General features: G+C 43.0%; 1 protein-coding gene across 6 annotated transcripts in view; it reads right to left on the bottom strand.

Annotated features, from left to right (window-relative positions):
• Nucleotides 1-1,099: 1,099 nt before the first annotated feature.
• TLE4 (TLE family member 4, transcriptional corepressor) overlaps nt 1,100-20,635 on the bottom strand; it is a 137,876-nt gene continuing 118,340 nt past the window's right edge. For all 6 annotated transcript variants that reach the window (XM_032477891.1, XM_032477892.1, XM_032477895.1 and 3 more), the window contains 11 exons: nt 19,976-20,029; nt 19,330-19,482; nt 18,022-18,154; nt 17,488-17,681; nt 16,907-16,983; nt 8,472-8,721; nt 7,171-7,418; nt 5,607-5,754; nt 5,026-5,176; nt 4,592-4,668; nt 1,100-2,803 (listed from right to left, as the gene is read on the bottom strand). In XM_032477891.1, the coding sequence (XP_032333782.1) occupies nt 2,696-2,803; nt 4,592-4,668; nt 5,026-5,176; nt 5,607-5,754; nt 7,171-7,418; nt 8,472-8,721; nt 16,907-16,983; nt 17,488-17,681; nt 18,022-18,154; nt 19,330-19,482; nt 19,976-20,029 (1,593 nt within the window). In that variant the 3' untranslated portion in view covers nt 1,100-2,695. The remainder of the gene's footprint in view (nt 2,804-4,591; nt 4,669-5,025; nt 5,177-5,606; nt 5,755-7,170; nt 7,419-8,471; nt 8,722-16,906; nt 16,984-17,487; nt 17,682-18,021; nt 18,155-19,329; nt 19,483-19,975; nt 20,030-20,635) is intronic.

Raw genomic sequence — 20,635 nt, 5'->3', positions numbered from 1 at the left:
TTTAATCCACCGTTTTGGATCTCTCTAAAGAAAACTAAAGGGCATCACAAACTTGACCAGGGACCAAGTGAGAATTCTAACTCCTTGAGGAGGGCACTTTCTTCTACAAGTGTCAACACAGTATGCAAGGGTCATAACTCTTTGAGCCAAAATGATTTTTCTGTTACTCCAAATCTCTATTATGTTTTGAGAAATTTTAATACGGATAAACAGGAATTAATTAAGCTAAGAGTACTTTAAAAATGCCACCATCTGATGGTGCGGAACTCATACCCTCACACTTGGGAGTGCTGCTTCCTGCCCCACCTTGGTGAACACTGCTGGACTCTGCACCGAGAGTCACTACCTCTTACTGCTGATCACTGAGACACTCCAGACCACCGTGGGGCTCCCAGCCCCAGCCTTCTTTCTACCCAGTGGATCCATAAAATGTCAGGTTTCAGAGTCCCAGAAGTTTTGAGTCCTTAAGCACTGCTTTACCCCAAAGGTGCACACACCCAACAGTAGCAGCCCTGGGGAACCTCATGCTTTCGAAAACTTCAGTGTATGACACTGGAAATGTTTCCCAAACCCCAAAGGCTGGACATGGTATGCGTGGGCCAACTCTAAAGCAGCGCTGGTGCCACAGAACTTTCTGTGATGATGGAAATATTCTATAAATTAATATAGTCCAACATGGTAGCCATTAGCCACATGTGGTTAACTGAACATTTGAAATGTAGTTACTATGACCGATAAGCCGAATTTTTGATTTTACTCAAAGTTAAATTCAAATAGCCACAAACAGCTAGTGGTAACCATACTGAACAGCACAGCTCCAAAGCCTCAAGGCTTTGAGTAACACAACTTTTGGATAGATGGTATTTTTACAAAGTGAAGAGGCACTCAATGAATATTTGGCAGTAAACTGTCATTGATAACCTCTATCCACTCTCCCTTCTAGCTCTTCTCCAGTGAAAATAAAAACAAAATTTAAATAGCAACAGTGAAAAAGTTCACGTGACTTTTAACACAATCTCCCGTGAATGAAATGAGTAATTTTTAATATATAGGATGGCATGGTCAAAGATAAAAAAAATAAAGCCAGCAAAACAAAGAATTAGAAATAAGCATACTAGAAGTTATTTATGTTTAATGCTTAAAAGTCTGAATGCACAAACAATCTACCATTATAGAAGTACTGGTGGTCAATACAATGCATTAGAACTATGTACAATGCACAGTTTAGTATCAAAATCTTTCTACACTGTAGAGTTTTACGAAACTGTTAATGACATCAAACACTAAGCACTTAAGACACCATTTGTTTCTTCTGCTACCACATTAGGAACGGCAACGGACAGTCCATGTCAACTTGCAGCGTCCATCCATTTCTAGTATGAAATTAAGTAATTTTCTACTTACACAATAAAGTTTATCTACACAGTTCTCTTGATTTTGATCCATAGCAGCAAAGGCACTGTACATCAGCAGATCCACAGACTTAAAAGATTTTTTAAAGCATTCAAACAAAAAATAATAATAATAAAAAAAAGGAGTCACATATCATAGTTTAACAGCAACAACAACAACATAAAAGATAACACAATGTTTCTGGCACAGTGGCACAGCCTGTGTCCATTTCAGGGACATCCAACTAAGACATGGAAAGAAGGGGGATGAAGAAAGCGGGTCCTCACCCCAGGTGAGAGTCCATTCTTTCTGATTTTCAGAGGGAGCTCCCTGCAAATTCTCCTCTGCTGGTCTTTATCTTGTAAAAGACTTGACTTGCACAGTGAGGGGAATCCTCCCCTGAATCTGTGCAGTTCCCAAAGAACACGCCAAAAAATAGCCCATAATTCCTCATAATGACAAAACCGCCCAAAGATATACATCTCCCTTTGCAAAGAAATGTGGCAAAAATATCCAGGAGGGATTAAGTTCTCTCTTTGAGGCCAAATTTAATTTGTTCATCTGTCTATAATACAATAAAAAAATGAATTAAAAACATATTACAAAGACACTTGTCAACAAGTCAAAAAAAGGAAAAAAAAGGTCTAATTACTTTTATCGAATATAATCTAAAGCTACAGATATTTCGGTTAAGGTTGTCCAAATAGACTCAAATGAGTATGACATGGTCTGTCACGTTCTAATTGTTCAAAGTTCCAAACATCCTTAAAATAAGTAGAAAACGAAAACAAGAAAATCTAACAACACAGCAACATATTGCTTCCATGTGTAATTATACATTTCACATCTCTATACAGTCATTAGTCTACATTTAGTGACATTTTTAATCAGTTATTTTAAACCTTCCTTTCCCCTCCTTTGACAAAAGGGGGGGAGGGGTATCAAATACAACGCATCTTCATTATCAATGCAGGAGCAGACAGCTTTATTTAGTCAGTCATTGTTAGAAAGCCTTCTTTAAACAAAATAAATATATTACAGATATAATACATAATTAAAGATTCCTTTCACTGTTAAGTATGGTTATTCCATGTTCTTCCAAGTAGACAGCTGAAGATTTGGTATCACAGGTTCTTAATGAGTATTCACAATTCAGTAGCAGGGAAGTGGGGGGTGGGGCGGGGCTGAACTCCACAACTGCAGTGAGGATCTGAAATCCTTGGTTTTAGATGCGGGAGAACAAAAGGATGACAGAACAAAGTGCTACAAGGAGGAGGAGTCCAGCTCGCGTGAAGATTTGTCCTTAATAAATAACTTCATAAACCGTGGCCTTCTTGTCCCCAGAGCCAGTGACAATGTACTTGTCATCCACAGAAATGTCACAGCTAAGCACCGAAGAGGATTCTTTGGACTAGGAAAGAAGCACACAAACAAATGTGTTAAAGACCGAAAGAAAACTCCATCCGATACTGAGAGGCAGGGCTGGAGGACTGGGAGCAAACAGAAGCATAACCCATGCCGCTGACCACAAGCCCGAGCGAGGAAAGGCAGTCCCTTAAGTCCCTTTAAAGTGCTTCCTTAAAACGGCGGGGCCAGGTACATTCCTAGGGGACCCCGGGTGCCAGGTAGGTCAGGTCTGTGGTACGAGCCCCTCTGCTGATGAAAAAAGAAGGCTCTACTTCAAATCCTGGTCTCCAGCTAAGAGCTGAGGGTTCTTAGGATGAAAACCCTCAACATCACTCAGATGGTTTGGATTTAGATAGAGCTGCAGAACACTAGTCACTTAACCTGTCAGAGCCTCGGTTTCCTTAAAAAGGTAATGAGGTAAAGACATCTTACCTGTGCCACCTCAGAGGGTGGCTTCAGAGTTCAGATGAGGTAATAATGGGAAATGGCACTGAAAACACTACATTTTTTGAGATAGGGGATATAAAAATATTTTTAATATAAAGCCTAGTTTTTTCCTGTGTAAAAACAGAATATAAATTTGCAAGTGGGGGAGGGTTCAATAGTTAGGAAGAAAAAAAAATAGAAAGAAAAATGTACCACTGTGAAGAGTTCCAAATACCATGTCCAACTACACCGACTGCACAGGTTCCCAGTTAACTTTTAACTAAACTGCGCTACACAAACGAACAAACCCCAGGACTTTGAACAGTTAAAAAATAAATGTTTGACACGCAGATGCTAACCTACTACCAGTGTTTCTCAAACTTTTTGATCACAACATGTAATAAACACATTTTACTGCACAAACCAGCAGACAGGAGATATCAAATTCACACTTACCACAAAAGACACACTAATATTTTTGGTTTCATTTTTTCTTAAAAAAAGTGCTGGTGGGGACCACCTAAAAGATTGTGATCCTTATATGAAAAACACTGCACTGCATTACCAACTTCATGACCAGCAAGAATCAGCTATTTTTGTCCTATTTACTATCCTGCACAGTACTCTCACTCAATAGAAGCAGTTTTAGATTCAACTAAATTAATCTACTTGATGATGACTTAGTAACACTTGGTCAAGAAAACTGCAGATCCGTTATGTTATTCCTAAGAAAAGACCACCACCTCGATAATAACATCCTAAATATAGAAGGTTAAATAGGAAATCTTTAACTGGCCTATGAAATTCTCACATACTAGCAAAAGGGAGAAGCGAGTGTATGTGTATCATGCCTACAATGTGGTTTTCCTACAAATAATTTCACAAACTACACAGAGTACCACTGAGTTAATAAGACGAAAAGTTTATAAAATCGATCAAGGTTTACTGGACTTTTCCTTAGCACTCTTTTGGGAGGAAAAGTCAGAAATAATACTAATGAGTAAGCAAAATGCTCAAATTTTAAACACAAAGGTTTTAAAAGCTATGATGCAAAAATAAATAAATGAATAAATGTCACAGATGCCACGACGTTGGGTAAAAAGGGACCACGAAGGGCCAGTTAGTGCAATGGGCACAGACAGCACCCTGGCTCTGGGCTCAGAGAGCAGCAGATGTGACTCCCGGCTCCGCAGCTGCGGCTGCGAGCCTAGCCTCCCGCAGGCACAGGTTTCCTCTCTGAGCCGTGGGAGTGACACTAGCGCCCACTGCCTAGGTGGGACACACCTGTGGCATTACTAACCTGTGAGAATGCAGAGAACCACGCAGTGAGCACACAGTGAGTGAAGGCAAGCAAGCAAAGTGTTACCTGGAATATACTGGCCCCATAAGGTGTTCTCCAGGCGTTCAGAAGGTTGTCCTTCCCCGTGCTTACAAACCATTTGCCTACAGGAAGAGGGTTTCGAAAAAGGCAGTGTTTGTTACTTTGTCAGGGTCCTGAGATTTGCTTTGTAGAACATCAAATGGTACACAGGAAACTTGTCTAATTTGCAACAAATAAGAGTTTTAAGGAAAAATAAAGCCCACTCTCTTAAATTTAATGAATCATTTATACTTATGACAAGGATAAAATGGATAAATGCGAGAAAATTGCATGGCATTGGGGAAGTGGGCATGTGTGAGGGAGTAATATAACGCTGAATAGGGACACATCAACGAAGGAGAGGCCCCGACTTGCAATGAGTCAGCAGGAAGGCGGGTGAGTGAGCGGTCCTGGCTGAGGGACACAAGGGGCTGGCGTACCGCAGTGGGCGAACTTGAGCGACAACACGCAGCTCTCGTGGAGATGCAGCTGGTACTTGTCAGGCTTGGTGACGTGCAGCACCTCCACGTTGCTGTTCTCCATCCCCACGGCCAGCCACTCTCCGGTTGGGCAGTAGCCCAGAGAAAAGATCTAGAATTAAAACAGGCAACAGTGATGGGGGCTACTGAGGACACACTTCCTTTAACTGGGAGGTACTGCCTCTTCAGGGGATACTATTTAAATTATGGAGGAAATCAAGATAATGTGAATTGCACAGGAAGAAATCAAAGTCAAATGGGTGGTCCCAAGTAATGAGACAGATCTCCTTAATATAGCTTACTAATCAATTATGTGAAATTTAAATTTCACAGAGTAATGGCCATTGAAATAAAAACTTGCTAAAAGCTTATAAGTGAGATTTTTAAAAATTCTTTGACAAAATATATACTGTTGTATTTTGATAGAAAACAAAATTTTTAATTATCTAATCCAGAATCAGAAGTGACCTGGAATTCCCGCTTGCCTCTCATTTATTTCAGGAAGCCATGCCTTCTAAGGCGTCCTGTGCACAAGCCCGCACCTGTGAGGTGAAGTCGTGCTGCTGCAGCTGCCGCCCTTCGCGCAGGTCCCAGGACCGGACCGTGTTGTCCAAGCCACCCGTCCAGAGCTTGGTGCCATCGTTAGAAATGTCAATGCAGCTGGCCCCGTCTGTGTGGCCCTGGAACTGCCTGAAGATGTCAAAACAGAGAAAAGTCCTTGACAGGTTAGTTTTTAGGTGAACTCAGTTTAGAATTCCTCAGCCATCAATTTCCTTGCAGGCCTTATTGCTCAATTTCCTTCTAACTTATTATATTTCCTATTATTCAAAGTAATAACAAAGCATATACATAGAGGGATTAAAGTTTGAGATGCTGAATCTCCTGCACTTTTTATTTCTGAACACTCAGGAAGTACTCTTCAAATTACTCTTATGCTAAAACACAATTGATACACCTGATGGAAAAAAATCTCCACCTGAAACAGAAGAAAACACATGGCTACATGAATATGAACTGATCAAAGATTTAACCTGAGACCCATTCTATCACTATGATACGAAGGAAGGAGAGAATTTAAGAGGATGTAAGGAGCCTTTTCCCTTCTAAGAGCTCTGAGGACAAATTCTGCCAGCGAGCAACACCACAGTGGGTGGCGGTGCTGGGCTCTCAAGTAAGGGGTGTGGACGAAATCTCAGTGTGACCCGGCCGCCCCAGGAGCAGGAAAAATGTAAAAAAGACACTGGTGGGAGAGAAGGCTTAGAAGCAGTTCCTTGTAAGAGTCTTACCCAAAAGAAAAAAGGTGATGACTATTTTGTTTTTGGAATCATTTCTAGAGCTTCATCCTGCAAAATATATTACAGACGGACAGCAAAGGCCAATTCTCCTCCCGCCCCCCTGGACTTGGAGCTGGGCTCGATGACAACCTCCTCATACCCTTCAGCGGCTTACACCTCCTGCTTCCTGCTCCCTCAGGTGCTGACATCTGGAGACACACGTGTTTAAGGGCTGCAACAATCCTGGCAGGGCAACTGCCAATCCTATACAACCTCAACCTCACTTCTCAAGAGACAGTTACGCCTATCCATCCTGAGACGTGGGACTGCAGATCATCTAGACCAACGCAGGGTGAGGTGCACCTAACACAATGTCTGGGCCCAGGGTAGGACCTTGATGATTATTTGTTGAAGGAAAGAATGTGTCAGATACACACGGTACCCTGGATAGCGCCCTGCAGAGTGAATCTTCTCAACGAGTGTCTATTGATAACGATGCTTGTTAGCACAGACAGCCTATTACAGATGTCTAATGAGCTCATGAGGTTCTGGGTACCTGATGTGCATTAACTATGTAACACTGACCTCCTATTTTAAAACCCTGAATTGGTGATGCTTAGTATAATTTTAAAATAAGAAGAAAAAAGAAAACAGCTCTCCATCTGAAAAAGTTTGAATGGTACAGAAAACAAGATTTTACAGTATCTTAAAATGGCCCTATTCTTAACAATTTTTAGTAAGATAATTACATTTCATCTTTTTAAGAAGACACATGGCTCATGAGGACAGCACAGTAAACCCAGATGCCCTGGTTAGGGACCTGCAGACCCACCTCACCAGCGTCTGGTTGTGCAGGTCCCACACGGCGATGTTGCCGTCGCTGCAGCACGAGAAGCAGACCTTGGAGTCGGGGCTGATGGCCAGGGCGTAGCAGGCGGGGGCCGAGGATGTGAGCTCTGCCTTGATGCGTGGGGTGGGAGCCGCCAGGTCCCAGATGGACAGAGTGCTGGCTTCCCCTCCCACAATTAGGGTGCGACCATCAGGGAGCAATCGGCAGGAACGAATGTAGTTATCCCTGTTCTACAGAGACAAAAACCATCAAGAGGTTACTCATGAGGAAAGGAAAACAGCATTAACATGAGAGCAGAAATCCATAAAAGTATTGTGTTCCCTCCTGGTTTTAATGAGCCATTTTCACTTATGACAATGATAAAGTGGATTAATGCTAGTAAATTACATGAAATTAAGGAAGTACTTAAACTTGATCTACAAAATTTAGTACCGAGATATTTAATCTTAATTAGCATGAAAATGGAAAGACCTAGGCCCACTCCCACCACCGCCTAAGTCACTGCACACACAGACTCCCACAGACGCGGCAGCCCCCACAGTCCTGCGGTGGCCACGCCTGGGAACCGGGTATACTCGACCCAGCTGGTGAAAGGCCCTGCTTCTGCTGCCAAGAAAGTGCCAGCGAGTGAGAGACCTGCGGTCCCTTTCTGTCGCCTGGCCCCACTGTATGTGGCTAAAGGATATGGTGGGTCGATTAAGCAGCATCACCCGGAGGCAGGACTTGATCAGGGAGAATTAAGTGACTGAAAACAACAGCTTCCTCCCAGCTCACAAGGTTATGGGGATCTTGTGCAATTACGTTAAACTGACCTAGGGCCATGCTGCCGCAAAAATCCTACTGCTGGTCTAAGGAAGAAAATCAAACTGAAATTTCCTAAATAACTCAAGGACCTATGACACAGCTAACGGGTGTCTAACGTTTGCCATGTGAAGTATTAAGCTACTCTTGTCTTGCAACGTGACAGATGATGACACTTGGGTGCACTCTCACAGAAACCACTGTGGGCTCCTGGTTTTCTTAAACTCCTTGATCAGATAGGAAAACAAGTGGTCTGCCTGCTTCCAGGCACCCGACTGGGTCAATGAAAACACGCAGAACCGGCTAAGTCTACTGTAAGTGTGAAAGAAGACACACCTCACCAGCGCTCTAAATCTCCAAGTGAAAGACCACACAGCACTGAAGACAACTACCCGCGTGGGGTCAACACTGTGTGCTGCCGGCACATCCAGGTCCCTTTTCCTGAATGAAGGTTTAAGCCACATTCATCCATGTTCACTCACCAGACAGTCGAGCTGAGAGACAGGGCTCTTGTTGCCGGGGTGGCTGATGTCCCAGACCTTGACGCAGCCCTTCCCTCCGGTGTACACGTGTCTCGTGGGGTTGCTGATGGTCACGGCGCACACCACCTCCCCGTGGTTCAGGGTGTTGATCTGGCGAGCGTGTCGGGGGATGCCGGGGCCGATGAGGGCGTCGGGGGGGAAAGGGACAGGCTGCATCTGACCATCTGCAGTGACGTGGAAGGAGTACGCTCTAAAACAGTGGAGAGAAGACAGGAAAAGGGAAATGTCAAAAATATTAATTAACTGATCACTGTAATGAGATAAGAAATAAAACATTTTCAGCATTGCTTATGATTTGCAAAATTAGTCAAATTTACTGAATATGGTGGAGAGAGCATAACCTTCAGTCACAGAGCTAAATCTATGGTCAGATATCAGGTCAAGTTTTCACTAGCTGCTGTGTGACATCAGTAGTTACGCAGCCTCTTTGAACCTTAGATGCACTTTTCAGAGAATTATAAGACAGCCAATGCCCAGTAGAGTAACTACTCCTTCAGGGCACTCTACAAACTTACATTGTTTTCTGCTTCAGGGGATTCAGAAGCCTATGATGAGATTTTGCCTATAGATTGCATCACTCCAATCAAGTGACTTACTAACGGAAATCAGTAAGCTAAAATTATCAAGTTTTAAGGAATTAAGAGTCTCTAGGCCTAGATGGTGAAATCGCATATGAGCCACTGAAAATAAAAAAAAAAATTCTGGATAAAGTCCTATCAGACTTGACAGTAACAAATTCTAGTAATTCCAGATGGAGTTATAACCTTAAAAAGCCTCCTGTGTGACTGGCCCAGAGGCCCACCTCAGTAGCTCCAGCTCCAGTTTATTTCTAGGGAAAACCCTACAGTTGTGAAAGCATTTGGTTCTAAAATGCAACTGAAGTTAGAGCATTTCCCTCAACAGACACATGTGTTTTTAAGATACTGAAGTCAGGGAACAGACAACAAGTGAGGCTGTTATGATGCATGCTGGGTTCCTGAAGGAGGAGATGTCAGTGCTGGGTGGGAGGGAGCGGGGCCCATTTCCCACTTTGGAAATGACGTCACTTTCTTTGGCATGGAGCTTTAGAATGTGCTCTGCTTACAGGAGGGAGTTTATAAAAGACATACCAAGGGGAAGCATTTGTGGGTATGCAAAGGACAGAAGCTTGGACCTTTTCGGGAAGTGTTAGACTCAAAGCAGTTTATGGTTCCTTAATGCAAAAAGCTACAGGCTAACCACACTCATCAAAATTCAGCCCATTGCTGAGGGGACATCATCAACAACATTCTGAACGTCTCCAGAAAGGAGGAAGCAAGCATCGTGGCTGTGGAAGATGCAGGGACCAGAGAGTGGAGGTAGAGGACTCTGTAGACTACACAGAGACTGGGTTAGAACTGGGCAGTGGAAGGAAAGCAGTCAGTCAGGTTGCTGAGGGGGAGGGCGGTGGGACGCTAGGAAGACAATACATTTATCTCTTTGGTCAGATCAATAGAACTTGGAGACACGCTGGATGCGTGGCCTGGGAGAGGGTGATGTTGGGGAGGGCTCTCAGGCTTGGAGCCCAGGTGACCAGGTGGAGTACAATACATTAGTGAAGGTGGCAGGGAAGCACAAGAGAAGGGCACACGTGTGGGGAGGTAAATGGTTCAGTTTTCTTCAACTTGAGGGCAGGTGAGAACCCAAAGAGCCCAACCGGAAGTCGAGCACGGTGATTCAGGAGAGGTCAGGATAGAGAGATCAGTGTGTACTCATCCACAAAGAAGTGACAGTCGAAGCTAAAAGAGCAGAAAGAATACTCCTAGAGCAGATTATGCTGCGAGTAGCTGAGATGCAGAACTTAAGAAAACGCCTACATTCAGGGAACCTGCAGCAAGAGCAGCCAGAGAACTGCAGGAGAGACGGCAGCGTGGGAAGCGGGCAGCGTGGTCAAACACGTATTTCGTGGGTATCTCAGTGTGCGAAGCACCTGGGGGTGCGACAGAGAGAAAAAATCCACATGTCCCCTGTTCTCCTAAAAGTGCAGCCTGGGGGGCGGGGGGCAGGTGGTGGGTGGGCTGATTCATTAGTGAGATATCCACATATATAAATATTAAAATGTCAGGTGGTCAGTGTTACGAACAACAGACATGCCACGTACTCTGGGAATCTGACAGGGTGATGACAGGGAAAATGGCACCGGGGCCGCATTGTAAAAGAGTTGGGATCAACTACCTTGGCAGAGAAAGGAAGGTGGTATGAGGAGGAGGAGTCAGAGTAAATCGAAGGCCAGAGGGAGACAGAGTGCTTACTATGTATTCAGTCAGAAAATAGGTATTAAGTGCCTATTGTATGCCAGGCACTGTCAGGTACCAGAGGTAAACAAGATAGACAAGTCCCTATCCTCCAGAGCCTGCATCCTAGAAGGGAAAAGAGATAATATATAAGCAGATGAAGAAATAAACTCAGATGGCAGTAAATGCCACCTCTGTCTGTCTCTCTCTCTCTCTCTCTCTCACACACACACACACACACACACACACACACACACACTTCTGTCTCAGACAGAAGAGACTAACGGTGCCCAGTGAGGTCTGAGATGGCGGACATGCTGAGACCTGAAGGCAGGGTCCAGGCTCGCGTGTCCAGGGAGGGGAATGTGCCAGGTAGAGGAACAGCAAACGTGAAGTCCTTGAAGAGGAATCAGGTGAGAAGGCCAGTGTGCAGAGCGGAGAGTGACGGGCTGAGGCGAGGGGCAGCGCTGTGCTGAGGAGGGCCTCACAGGCTGGATGAGAAGTGAGGGTGACTATTCTGCACAGAATGGGAAGTCGCTGGAGACTTGTGTACAGGAGTGGTATGATTCAGTTAATGTTTTCAAAGGGTCGTTCCGGTTGCTGGGTGAAGAATGGGTTGTAAGTGGTGGAATGGCAGAAGGCAAACTAGTCAGGGGGCCAGAGCACTAACCTAAGGGAGAAGCTGGTAGCTAGGGCCTGACAGACAGCAAGACAGCTGAGAACCGATCTGCAATTCAAAAGATTTCTTTGGCTGGGCAGAGGCAGAGAAGTCTGTACTGGATGGCATGTGTGGATTCTGGGGGTGACACAGTGAGGGTGATGACAAGGTCTTCTCTCTGAGTCTCCAAGTAGGTAACTGAAGTCAAGAAAGGCAGGAGTTCAACAGATGGTCCAAGCCCTGAGAAGAGGTTACTGGGGGGCTGGCCTAGTGAATACCTGTGACACCCAGGATGACGTCAGGCTCATAGTGGAGGAAGACTCCAAGGCAAGGGTCAATCTTTAATTAATTGAGAAATCTCCCATCAAGGTAGAGCAAGAGGGAGAGTCCAAAGGCATAAGCCTGAAAGGGGATGGGTTTTCATAAAGAGGTAGAATGAACAGTTCTGGAAGAGACTGGAATGGAGCAGGGGGCAGGGAGGGTGTCAACCACAGCCTTTATCAGCCTGGCTCTGAGGACCGCTGATGTGAAACAAAGGAAAGGGCATCCCCTGGAGGGCTGCAGGTGAGGGGTCCCCTCGGGAGAGAGCCAGCTGTCAGTTCAGGTGTGGAGAGGAAGGCAGTAATGCCCGTAGCAAAAGTCTGAGATTCTGAGGGATGATGATGGAGACAAAGGCTAATTGATTTAGCAATTAAGAGGTCATGAAGACTCAATGTTAAAGAAAGAAAAGGGAAGATTATTCCAAGTTTACAGATGGTGCTATACATTCTTAATGATAATCTACTTGAAAAGACATCCCTTCTCTCCCTGCTAGAATAACTAAGTGGTTTTTAAAGAGTCTTGAGAATTTAGTAGTTAAGAAACCAGGCACACAATTTCTTTTGAGATTTTCAGTATGACATTCTTCAACTCGACAACAACCACTCCATGAGCACCTACTATGTTCCTGGAACTCCCTTATTAAGTAGAATTTCAAAAGCCTACTTGCATTAAGGATATAATGTAGCCCGCTGTTTACTATTAATACGACAGTCAAGACTAGAAAAAGTAAAGCTCTAGTACATACTTATTATTAGATTTCAACAAACTCTCCGGTGTGAAGCTAGCAAGGAGTACTGGAATGTGTGATGAAAGATAAACTTTCTAGAAAGCAGAGAAACCCAGGCTTGAAAAACTACTCTTTTTCTATCCAGTTAAATGATCACTACCCCTTTATCCACATATCCTGACACAGACGTCATGCTGAGGATACAAAATCAAGTAAGGCACAGGCCTTGCCCAGCAGCGGCTTGTCATCTAGGAAGCATGAGGAGACAAGTACAGCAGTGACTCCAACTCAGGTGCAGGAGGGCAAGTGTGAAGCTCTGTGGTGGTTCAGAAAGCAAAACAGAGCTTTTGTTTCATGAGGGACATGGCACTGCAAATGGGTTCTAGGGAATGGAAGGATTTCACCAGGGAGGAAGACGGAAAAACCATCCTAGGTGGTGGGAACAGTTCTACAAGGATGACGTGAAATGAAAGTCCTGGCGTGGTTTTAATCCAGAAATTCATTTAGTTAACAATGACCCAACACAGTAGGTGGCTGAAGGAGCTGGCCCAAGCACAGCCTAATTTTATATATATATATATATTTATATATGTGTGTTGGTGTATATATGTGTGTACATATATATAAATAAAAGTATATATATAAACAAAATATATATATAAAATTTTATATATAAAAATTTATTTTATATATATATATAAAAGAAGGCCAGCCGGAGTATTTCACAAACAGAATTTACTGAGGAGTTTTCTTTTAGGGAGAGAAGGAGTGGGAGGCACATTATCAGGGCAAAGTCATTCACGGAATAAATCTGGCAGCAAGAAGTACAATGGATAGGAGGAATAAGAGACAACTATTCCAATAATCTAGGTGGGAGGCGATGGGGGACCTGAACTAGGCAAGGAAAAGGACAACACACTGCAAGTAACAGTGGATATAAATTCTGTAGGACTTAATGAGATGTGAGCAAAGAGCTGATAATTGAGTTTCTAAGCTCAGGGAACAAGGAACAGAGTACTTGTAGTTACTGAAAAATGGGCAAATTGGGAGGAAGATCCAGTCTGGGGAAGCACTTTGTCAATATGACAGATTTGTAGTGCAAGTAATACACACTCAAGATATCTAGCTGAGATGTCCAGCAAATAACTAAAAATGCAGGGCTGGAAGGAGCAGGTACGGGAACCCAGAGAAACACAGTAACCTGAATTCTCCCAACACATACACGCACGCGCGCGCAGACAGCAGGTGAAGCTACTGAGAGCTGAGAGTGGTCTCCAAGGGAGATGGTGAAGAGAATGGAAGTTTGGACTTTCCTGACCGAACCATAATCCAAACAACCCAGACACCTGTTTTTAAAATATGTTATTCATGTTGCTATCTTCTTTGGATCATCATCTGTCAATGAAAAGCCAGCATATTTCAGAGGGTTCCTGGCCGTCCCACCTCTACCTCACTTCCCTAAGAGGCCCCGTTGCGTGACGGCACGCTCATCAGTGTCATGCTTCACAACACCTTCCCCAAGTTTCCAGTGTCTCACTGAGACGGAACTAGACCTTGAATCCACAGTTAAAGGTCTGGCTGTTGTACTTCATGAAGGAGGATAGAAAACTAGGTTCAAATAGCATATGAACCCATTAGCAGGTGAGCCGGCCGACAAGTACTCGGGGCTTTACTGTGCGTCAGGAATGGTTCCTATTATGCACAGTCTTGCTTTATAAAAACAAATACAACAAAGAGAAGAATTTCTAAATTGTGAGCAGCCTAAAACCCATAAACCTGAGATCTTTTGGTACGGCTGAATTCACATGCCATTTCCCATAATGTAATTAGTGCAATGGTTTTAATCGAATAGTTTTACACTATTTATAGAAGCCTCATTTAAGTAGCAGGTGAAGGGAAAAGCCCACTTTTGGCTTATGTTGAAATTAAACTATGTTGTCATTCCAGTAACTTACTGAGTGGAACCTTTGCTAATTCACCAGAATAAGTAAAAGGACCCAATATGAATTATCACATAAATGCTATTTTATTCATTAATTTGGAACATGCATTTAATTATAATTTTTGATAGTATCTAGCAATTACACTGCAAAAATAATTAGGACACAGATGCACAACTGTTTTAAGTCTTTCTGGAGAAAGGCAGTTACTTTGTGTGTGTGATGAGAGGCTTTTAGGTGACTTATGTTTTATGTTCTAGCACAAAAAATAGTTTTTCTTTTGAAAAACATGCACAAGGCAAAGTTTCAAAGCTCTATATCTAATGATCTGGAGAGCCACATAATCGTTACAATCACTTCTTCTGCAAAAGTCTGTAAGTATTTCTTGCTATATGCGTAAGTGAGTGTGAATTTACATCCTGGTGCCCTGTTAAAGACATATCAATGACAGGAACAGGGAGTCTCATTTACTCAATCTAATCTTCTTGGGCCATCTCTGCCCCTCACGACGTTTTATTACATAAGCAACTGAAAAACCGATAATCACCCGGGCAAAGCTCAAGGGGAAATGACGCTGCAGTTGACTGAATAGCTGCTATATACCAAACACTGTACTAAACTCATACTATATTATCTTATCTCATCCTCATGGCCTCTTTGTCAGGGAGGTGCCAGCCCTGTCTTAAAGATGAGCCAACTGAAGCTCAGGAAGTTAAGAAACTAGGCATAAAGTCACTCTCTTCCCAGTGTCAACAGGCAGATTCAGAATTCAAACCTGGATCTGTCACAATCTGGAATTCATACTCTGTTGAACACACCGTGCTCTCTTTGGGATTGCTGATGTCACTTGCCAATTGTGTTAGGTATGACTCCATCACTCCAGGAACAAAAATTCTCAACCATCCTCCAACCCATCCACCCTCCTAAAAGGATCTCAGTTTTATAACACTGAGTGTTGAGCCTGGGGGAAGGAAGGAAGCCCAGCTCAAGGCTCAGAAGTACCTCCTGAATCAGACCAGCAGTGATTCTACACTGGTTCAACTGGCTCAAACCCCCAAGCCAAGACTATGCTTGCTTCCTCAGATACACCTAACACACTCTCACCCTCCGTGACCTGTGGGCAGCAGCAGAGAAGCACCACCTCATCTGGTGGTGGCTACACTATAGTCATGGGTGCAGCTGCCAGTCCACAAGTGGGAACCACACAGCACCTAAAACAGGGACAGTACCACTTCCCTCCAGGAACCTCTCCATCCCCACATTCATATACAACTGGTACGTATTCAGTTATTTGATTAATCTTATGACCTTGTTATTTGGTCACTGCTTGAAATAGACCAAACTTTCACCTTCAAACACATCAGGGTCCTTGGTCAACAAGACTTGTCAGTCAGTCAACAACTATTTGCAGAACACACACAAGTACACAGAATTTTATGGTAATTGATATTTATACCTTCAACTCTCAAGGAACTCAAAGTCTAATTTGCCTTGTCTCCCTTATTAATCAGTCAAATATTTACAAAGCAACTTGGCTATGGAGCCAGCACTGTGTTTGATGCAACAGGGAAGTTTAGGGTAGAGTCTGTACAGACGTTACAGAAGGAAGAACCAAGAATATGATGCATTAGGTGGAAAGTGAAAGAAATGTCAGGCATGATTAACACTGTGGGGCAGGTAGCATGGGGGGAAAGAACAGGGTGACAAGCAAGTGCTTGGGTATTCAGCAGTGAATAAGTCAGCAATGGGAGGTCAGGGAAGGGAAAGATGGCTGCATGCTTTCATTCAGTCACTCGCTGGACAAGCAGATCTTGTGAATGCCAACTGTGAAGAGGAAGCCAAAGAACAAAGACAACTGTGCACAGGTAGTAATAAAAAGGTGCACTGCATTGAAACTGAAGGATGCGGAGTGACACATGGTGAGAGATTAGGATGCACTAGAAAAGGCTGGAACAACTGACATGTATGTTTTACCTTCATAGCTCGTGGGGACTGAACACAGAGACTCCAAATACCCAGCTCACAGGACAAGAAGCCAACCTTTTGAGCAAGCCACCTTTTCCAGAAACACAATCAAGCATAAGACCACACTTCTTTCTTCTCAGCCTTTGAAGTTTGGCACGTCTTTTCCTAACTTGTTCAAATTTTGAGCATCTGGGTTTGCACATAAAGACTTTTTTCTTTTTTTTCTAGGCAACAAAAGAATTGCCTTGACATAGGATGTAGAGAAGACCTGACTGCTGGTGATGCCTCAGCAGTATACATTTCCATATTAGAGGCTCAAGATTTTAAACTGAAAATACAAAACCCCACCTCATTACCTTTCTTCTTGTGCTAAGAGAAAATGAAAAATACTTCGCAAGGAAACAAAACGCAAGTCACAAGAACTTGCCAACATTGTCTGGCAGTGCTCAGTCTAAAGGGGCAGGGAAAGCCCAGACACACAGTGAGCACGGGGCACTGAGGTGGGTACTCACGGTTTTCCTCCTGGAATGCCTGTCAGGTTTGGAGGTATTGCTGGCACACGCATGTGATGGTGTGGATCAAATCCAACCTAAAATTTTTCCCAAGCAAAACAATGAAAACAAACGTAGTTATATTAACTCACTTCCTCCTATTCAGTATCTTTCTAAATTCTAAGAAAATAGATCTTCTAAAAATGAGATGTTAGTGATACATACTGAAGTAATTATTTATGAAATGGTAAGATGTTTATGATTTAATGGTAACATATTTGGGGCTGGAACACATACACACAAAAAATTAGAATTATCAAAGTTCATGATGGAAGTAAAGGATTTGTTATATTTATTATATTATTTGTTCTACTTCTGTAAGTTTAATTTTTTTTAAAAAAGGAATATAAAATTTAAAAGTTCCCTCACCTTACAAAGAAAATAAATCTCACAATATAATTGCACGTCGTTTAATTTGTAAATACGTACAGGTTCCTCGGATAAATACTCAAATTATATATATCAACTACCTTAAAAAAAATATGTATGCCAATCGTCTGAGCCCTGAAACACTTGTATTCTGTAAGAGCCCACAGACGTACCACCGGGGACCTGCCGTAGGCGGCAGCCGCAGCCGCGGCAGCCGCGGCCGCACTCATCTGCGGGGAGATGTTGTGCAGCCCCGCGTAGGCCGCCCCGGGGCTGGTCAGCTCCCCATTCATTCCGGCGTGGGGCACGATGCCAAACGGGGCTGGATATGGACAGGGTACTGCCATGGGGGTCCTCAGGCTTGAGGCTACAGACCAAAACAGAAGGAAGGAGAAAAACCAAGGACACAGGAAAAGAATAAGTAAGACGTTCTTTTATGAGTTAAAAAATAGAATCCATAATTTATATAAGCTGATTTTAACATTCTCAAAAGTCACTCAAGCCTTCATCAAGGTTCACGCATTCACCTTGCTTTACTGAACACCCACTATGTGTCAGATCTAAGTGCCAGGCACTTGGTTCAGATTAAATAACTCTTAACAGCCATTTACTCAATGCTGGTCATTAATCCTTTCCATGTATTGCACTCTTTAATTTCTTTAAAAACAAAAAGCATAAATGTGTAGAGAAACTTTTTGCTTACGAACCCAAGGGGTCAACTCCTGGTGGTTTTCCGGGGACAGGCCTCAGTCCGGGAGTGGAATTACTGCCTGGGGTGGGAGCATCAGTGCGGGGAGTAGGGGTATTGGACTTGGACACAGGAGTGGTAGATTTTTCATTCTAACAAGAGATGTAATGAATACATTGGTAATTAGAACACAGTTTTAACAATGATGTTAAATATTTTAAAAGGTGAAGGAAAGGAAAAAGAAATGGAAAAGATTCTTCAGCTTGGCCTTTATTTTCATTAGTTTAAAGAAGCTAACAAAGAAACAAGAGTTCCCTGAGACCACAAAACCAAGAGAGAACATAAATCGAAGCTGAATTTGGGGCAGAGGAGACCATTTCCAGGAAACTGGTCTGAGTCAGACAGAGGCTGACAAATCGTGATGTCCTGATGTGACCAGTCACTTGCTGGCTGCTTTGATTTAAGACTGAGTGGTTTCCATTGGGTTCCTGGTGTACTGTTCGTGTTATAAGAGGCTCTCTGGTTAACAGGTCCCATTAAAAAAGATCCAAGCCTGAATCATCACAGAGATCAGCACAGAGGTGCCATTACAAGAAGACCAGAAGGCTGAGAGAAAGTAACCAAAAAAACCTTCATCCAGCCCTGTGCCAGATACATCCCCCTAATTTGCAGACAAATTGAGGAATTTCCTTTCCTTTAGCTATGGATTCAAAAGGTTACTTGAAACTGAATTTTTAAAAAAATGTTATGTTACAAGGAAATAACTGGTGAGGAAAAAGGAAGACACATGACATAAAAATGCAATTAACTACACAGTCACAGAAGAAGGGGGTATAGGAAAGATTACCCTGACTTGCAGTTTCATTTTCGCATTTGTGATTTGTGGTGTGAGTCAAGGTAGACTTTTATAAATGACAGATTACTTTCTAGATAGCAAGGGAAAATTACTGCAGTCATATACAGCTTGGTAATTCAAACAAAATCATATCCAAGTCAAAAACTAAATTTACCATAAACCACAGGTGACAAAACCATCTCTGTAACCCCAGTGTGTATTTCTTCATCTTCGCTGAGACACATTTCACTCAATTTCCCCATATCCCTCCCCTATCCTTGTAAAAAGACTCATAAAACAAACATCCATCATCGACAAGTCAGTGAACCCATTCTGTTCCCAAACTACATTTGTCAATTAAACTTGAATACTGAATATACACATATATTTGGAAATAAAAGTCCTATAGGAAAATACCAAATTTTAAAAATAATTAAACCTAACCATCCTGAAACAGGAAACACTTAAGAAGGATGGTGACAAACTGCTTACAAGGCTAAGTTCTTTGGATTTGGAGGAAGGAGTACTGCTGGAGGATGCGATTGAGGCTGGACTGATTGGGGCGTCTTTCTTGAGCAGACGTGTCTTGTCCAGGCCGTTCTCTCTCGGGGAATGTGCTGGGCTCCCTCGAGGGGAAGAAGGATCCTACAAAGGAACACCGAGGGTATTAAACGCAGCACAGTGCACGCACAATGCCAGAGTACTTGGTGTGGACGTTTCTAGCTGAAAGTCTTCAATAGCTTAGAAGTGAAAAATGTTCTGGAATAGATAGTGAGACTCATCGAATTGCTGAAGAAAATGTTCAGTATCGAGGTCAATGAAAATACTACAATATTTATAGTATTTCTTTAAAACAGAAACAAAAATCAAAACTCTACAGATCTGCAAGTCACTTGTCAATGAGACGTGTAGGCTGACCACAGATGTCTGGTGTGCATTTATGGTGGTAACAAAACACACTTGCACTTCATAGAAAACAAGAGCAATTTAAAAAGGATCATTAATACATAAATTTTTCAGGGAGATAAAATGTAGGTCCCTTTAGAAATTAAGAAAACATTGTGGACACTAATTGTTTGGACACTAGTCACTGTTAAAACTGGGTAAGGGCAGGAAGTTAAATGAGCCACAAACATACCTCATTGGAAACGTCAACCACCAAGTTGTCATCACTCTTCTCACCATCGCTGTCCTGCATTGACAATTGAGAAGCATTATCTCCTCCCCCAGCAAAAAAAAAAAAAAAAAAAAGCAGCCAGATTTACCCTAGCTAAGTCTCCACGTTTTATAAAAATGAACTGCACCAAACAGTGCTAAAAACACTCTACAATGTACTGTGTTCCTTAATCCTCATATGATGATGTTATGAGGTAGGTAATGTGATGATTCCATCTTATGGCTTCCTTGCTCCTCTAGTGTATCAGCTGCAAACTAGCACGCCAAGGCTACATAATCCAGCCTACAGATGGCCAGGATTTGTTCTAGCAGGGTTTTTTAAAAAACTGGATAAGTAACCACAATTTAAAAGTTGAGAGGTTTCACATGAAAAGTCAAGATTTCAGCTTTTTCGAGGCCTGCAGTCTTGTAGGGCCCCCTGTGGGAAGCAGAGCGGAGCCTGCTCGCCTCCACACCAGGGAACCCTGTCCAGCTTGCTCCCTTCACTGAGTGACCTGCAGAACTAGCCACTGAAGGAAAATGAGCTTCAACCCATGCTTGGGACACATCTGGATGTCTCTGTAACTTATATTCCACGCAACTGGCTACATTCCTCAGCATGGGAGGCCATGTAGACATTTTA

Source organism: Camelus ferus, chromosome 4 (assembly GCF_009834535.1).
Source record: "Camelus ferus isolate YT-003-E chromosome 4, BCGSAC_Cfer_1.0, whole genome shotgun sequence".
Lineage (NCBI taxonomy): Eukaryota > Metazoa > Chordata > Mammalia > Artiodactyla > Camelidae > Camelus > Camelus ferus.
This window is presented reverse-complemented; position numbering and strand designations above follow the sequence as displayed.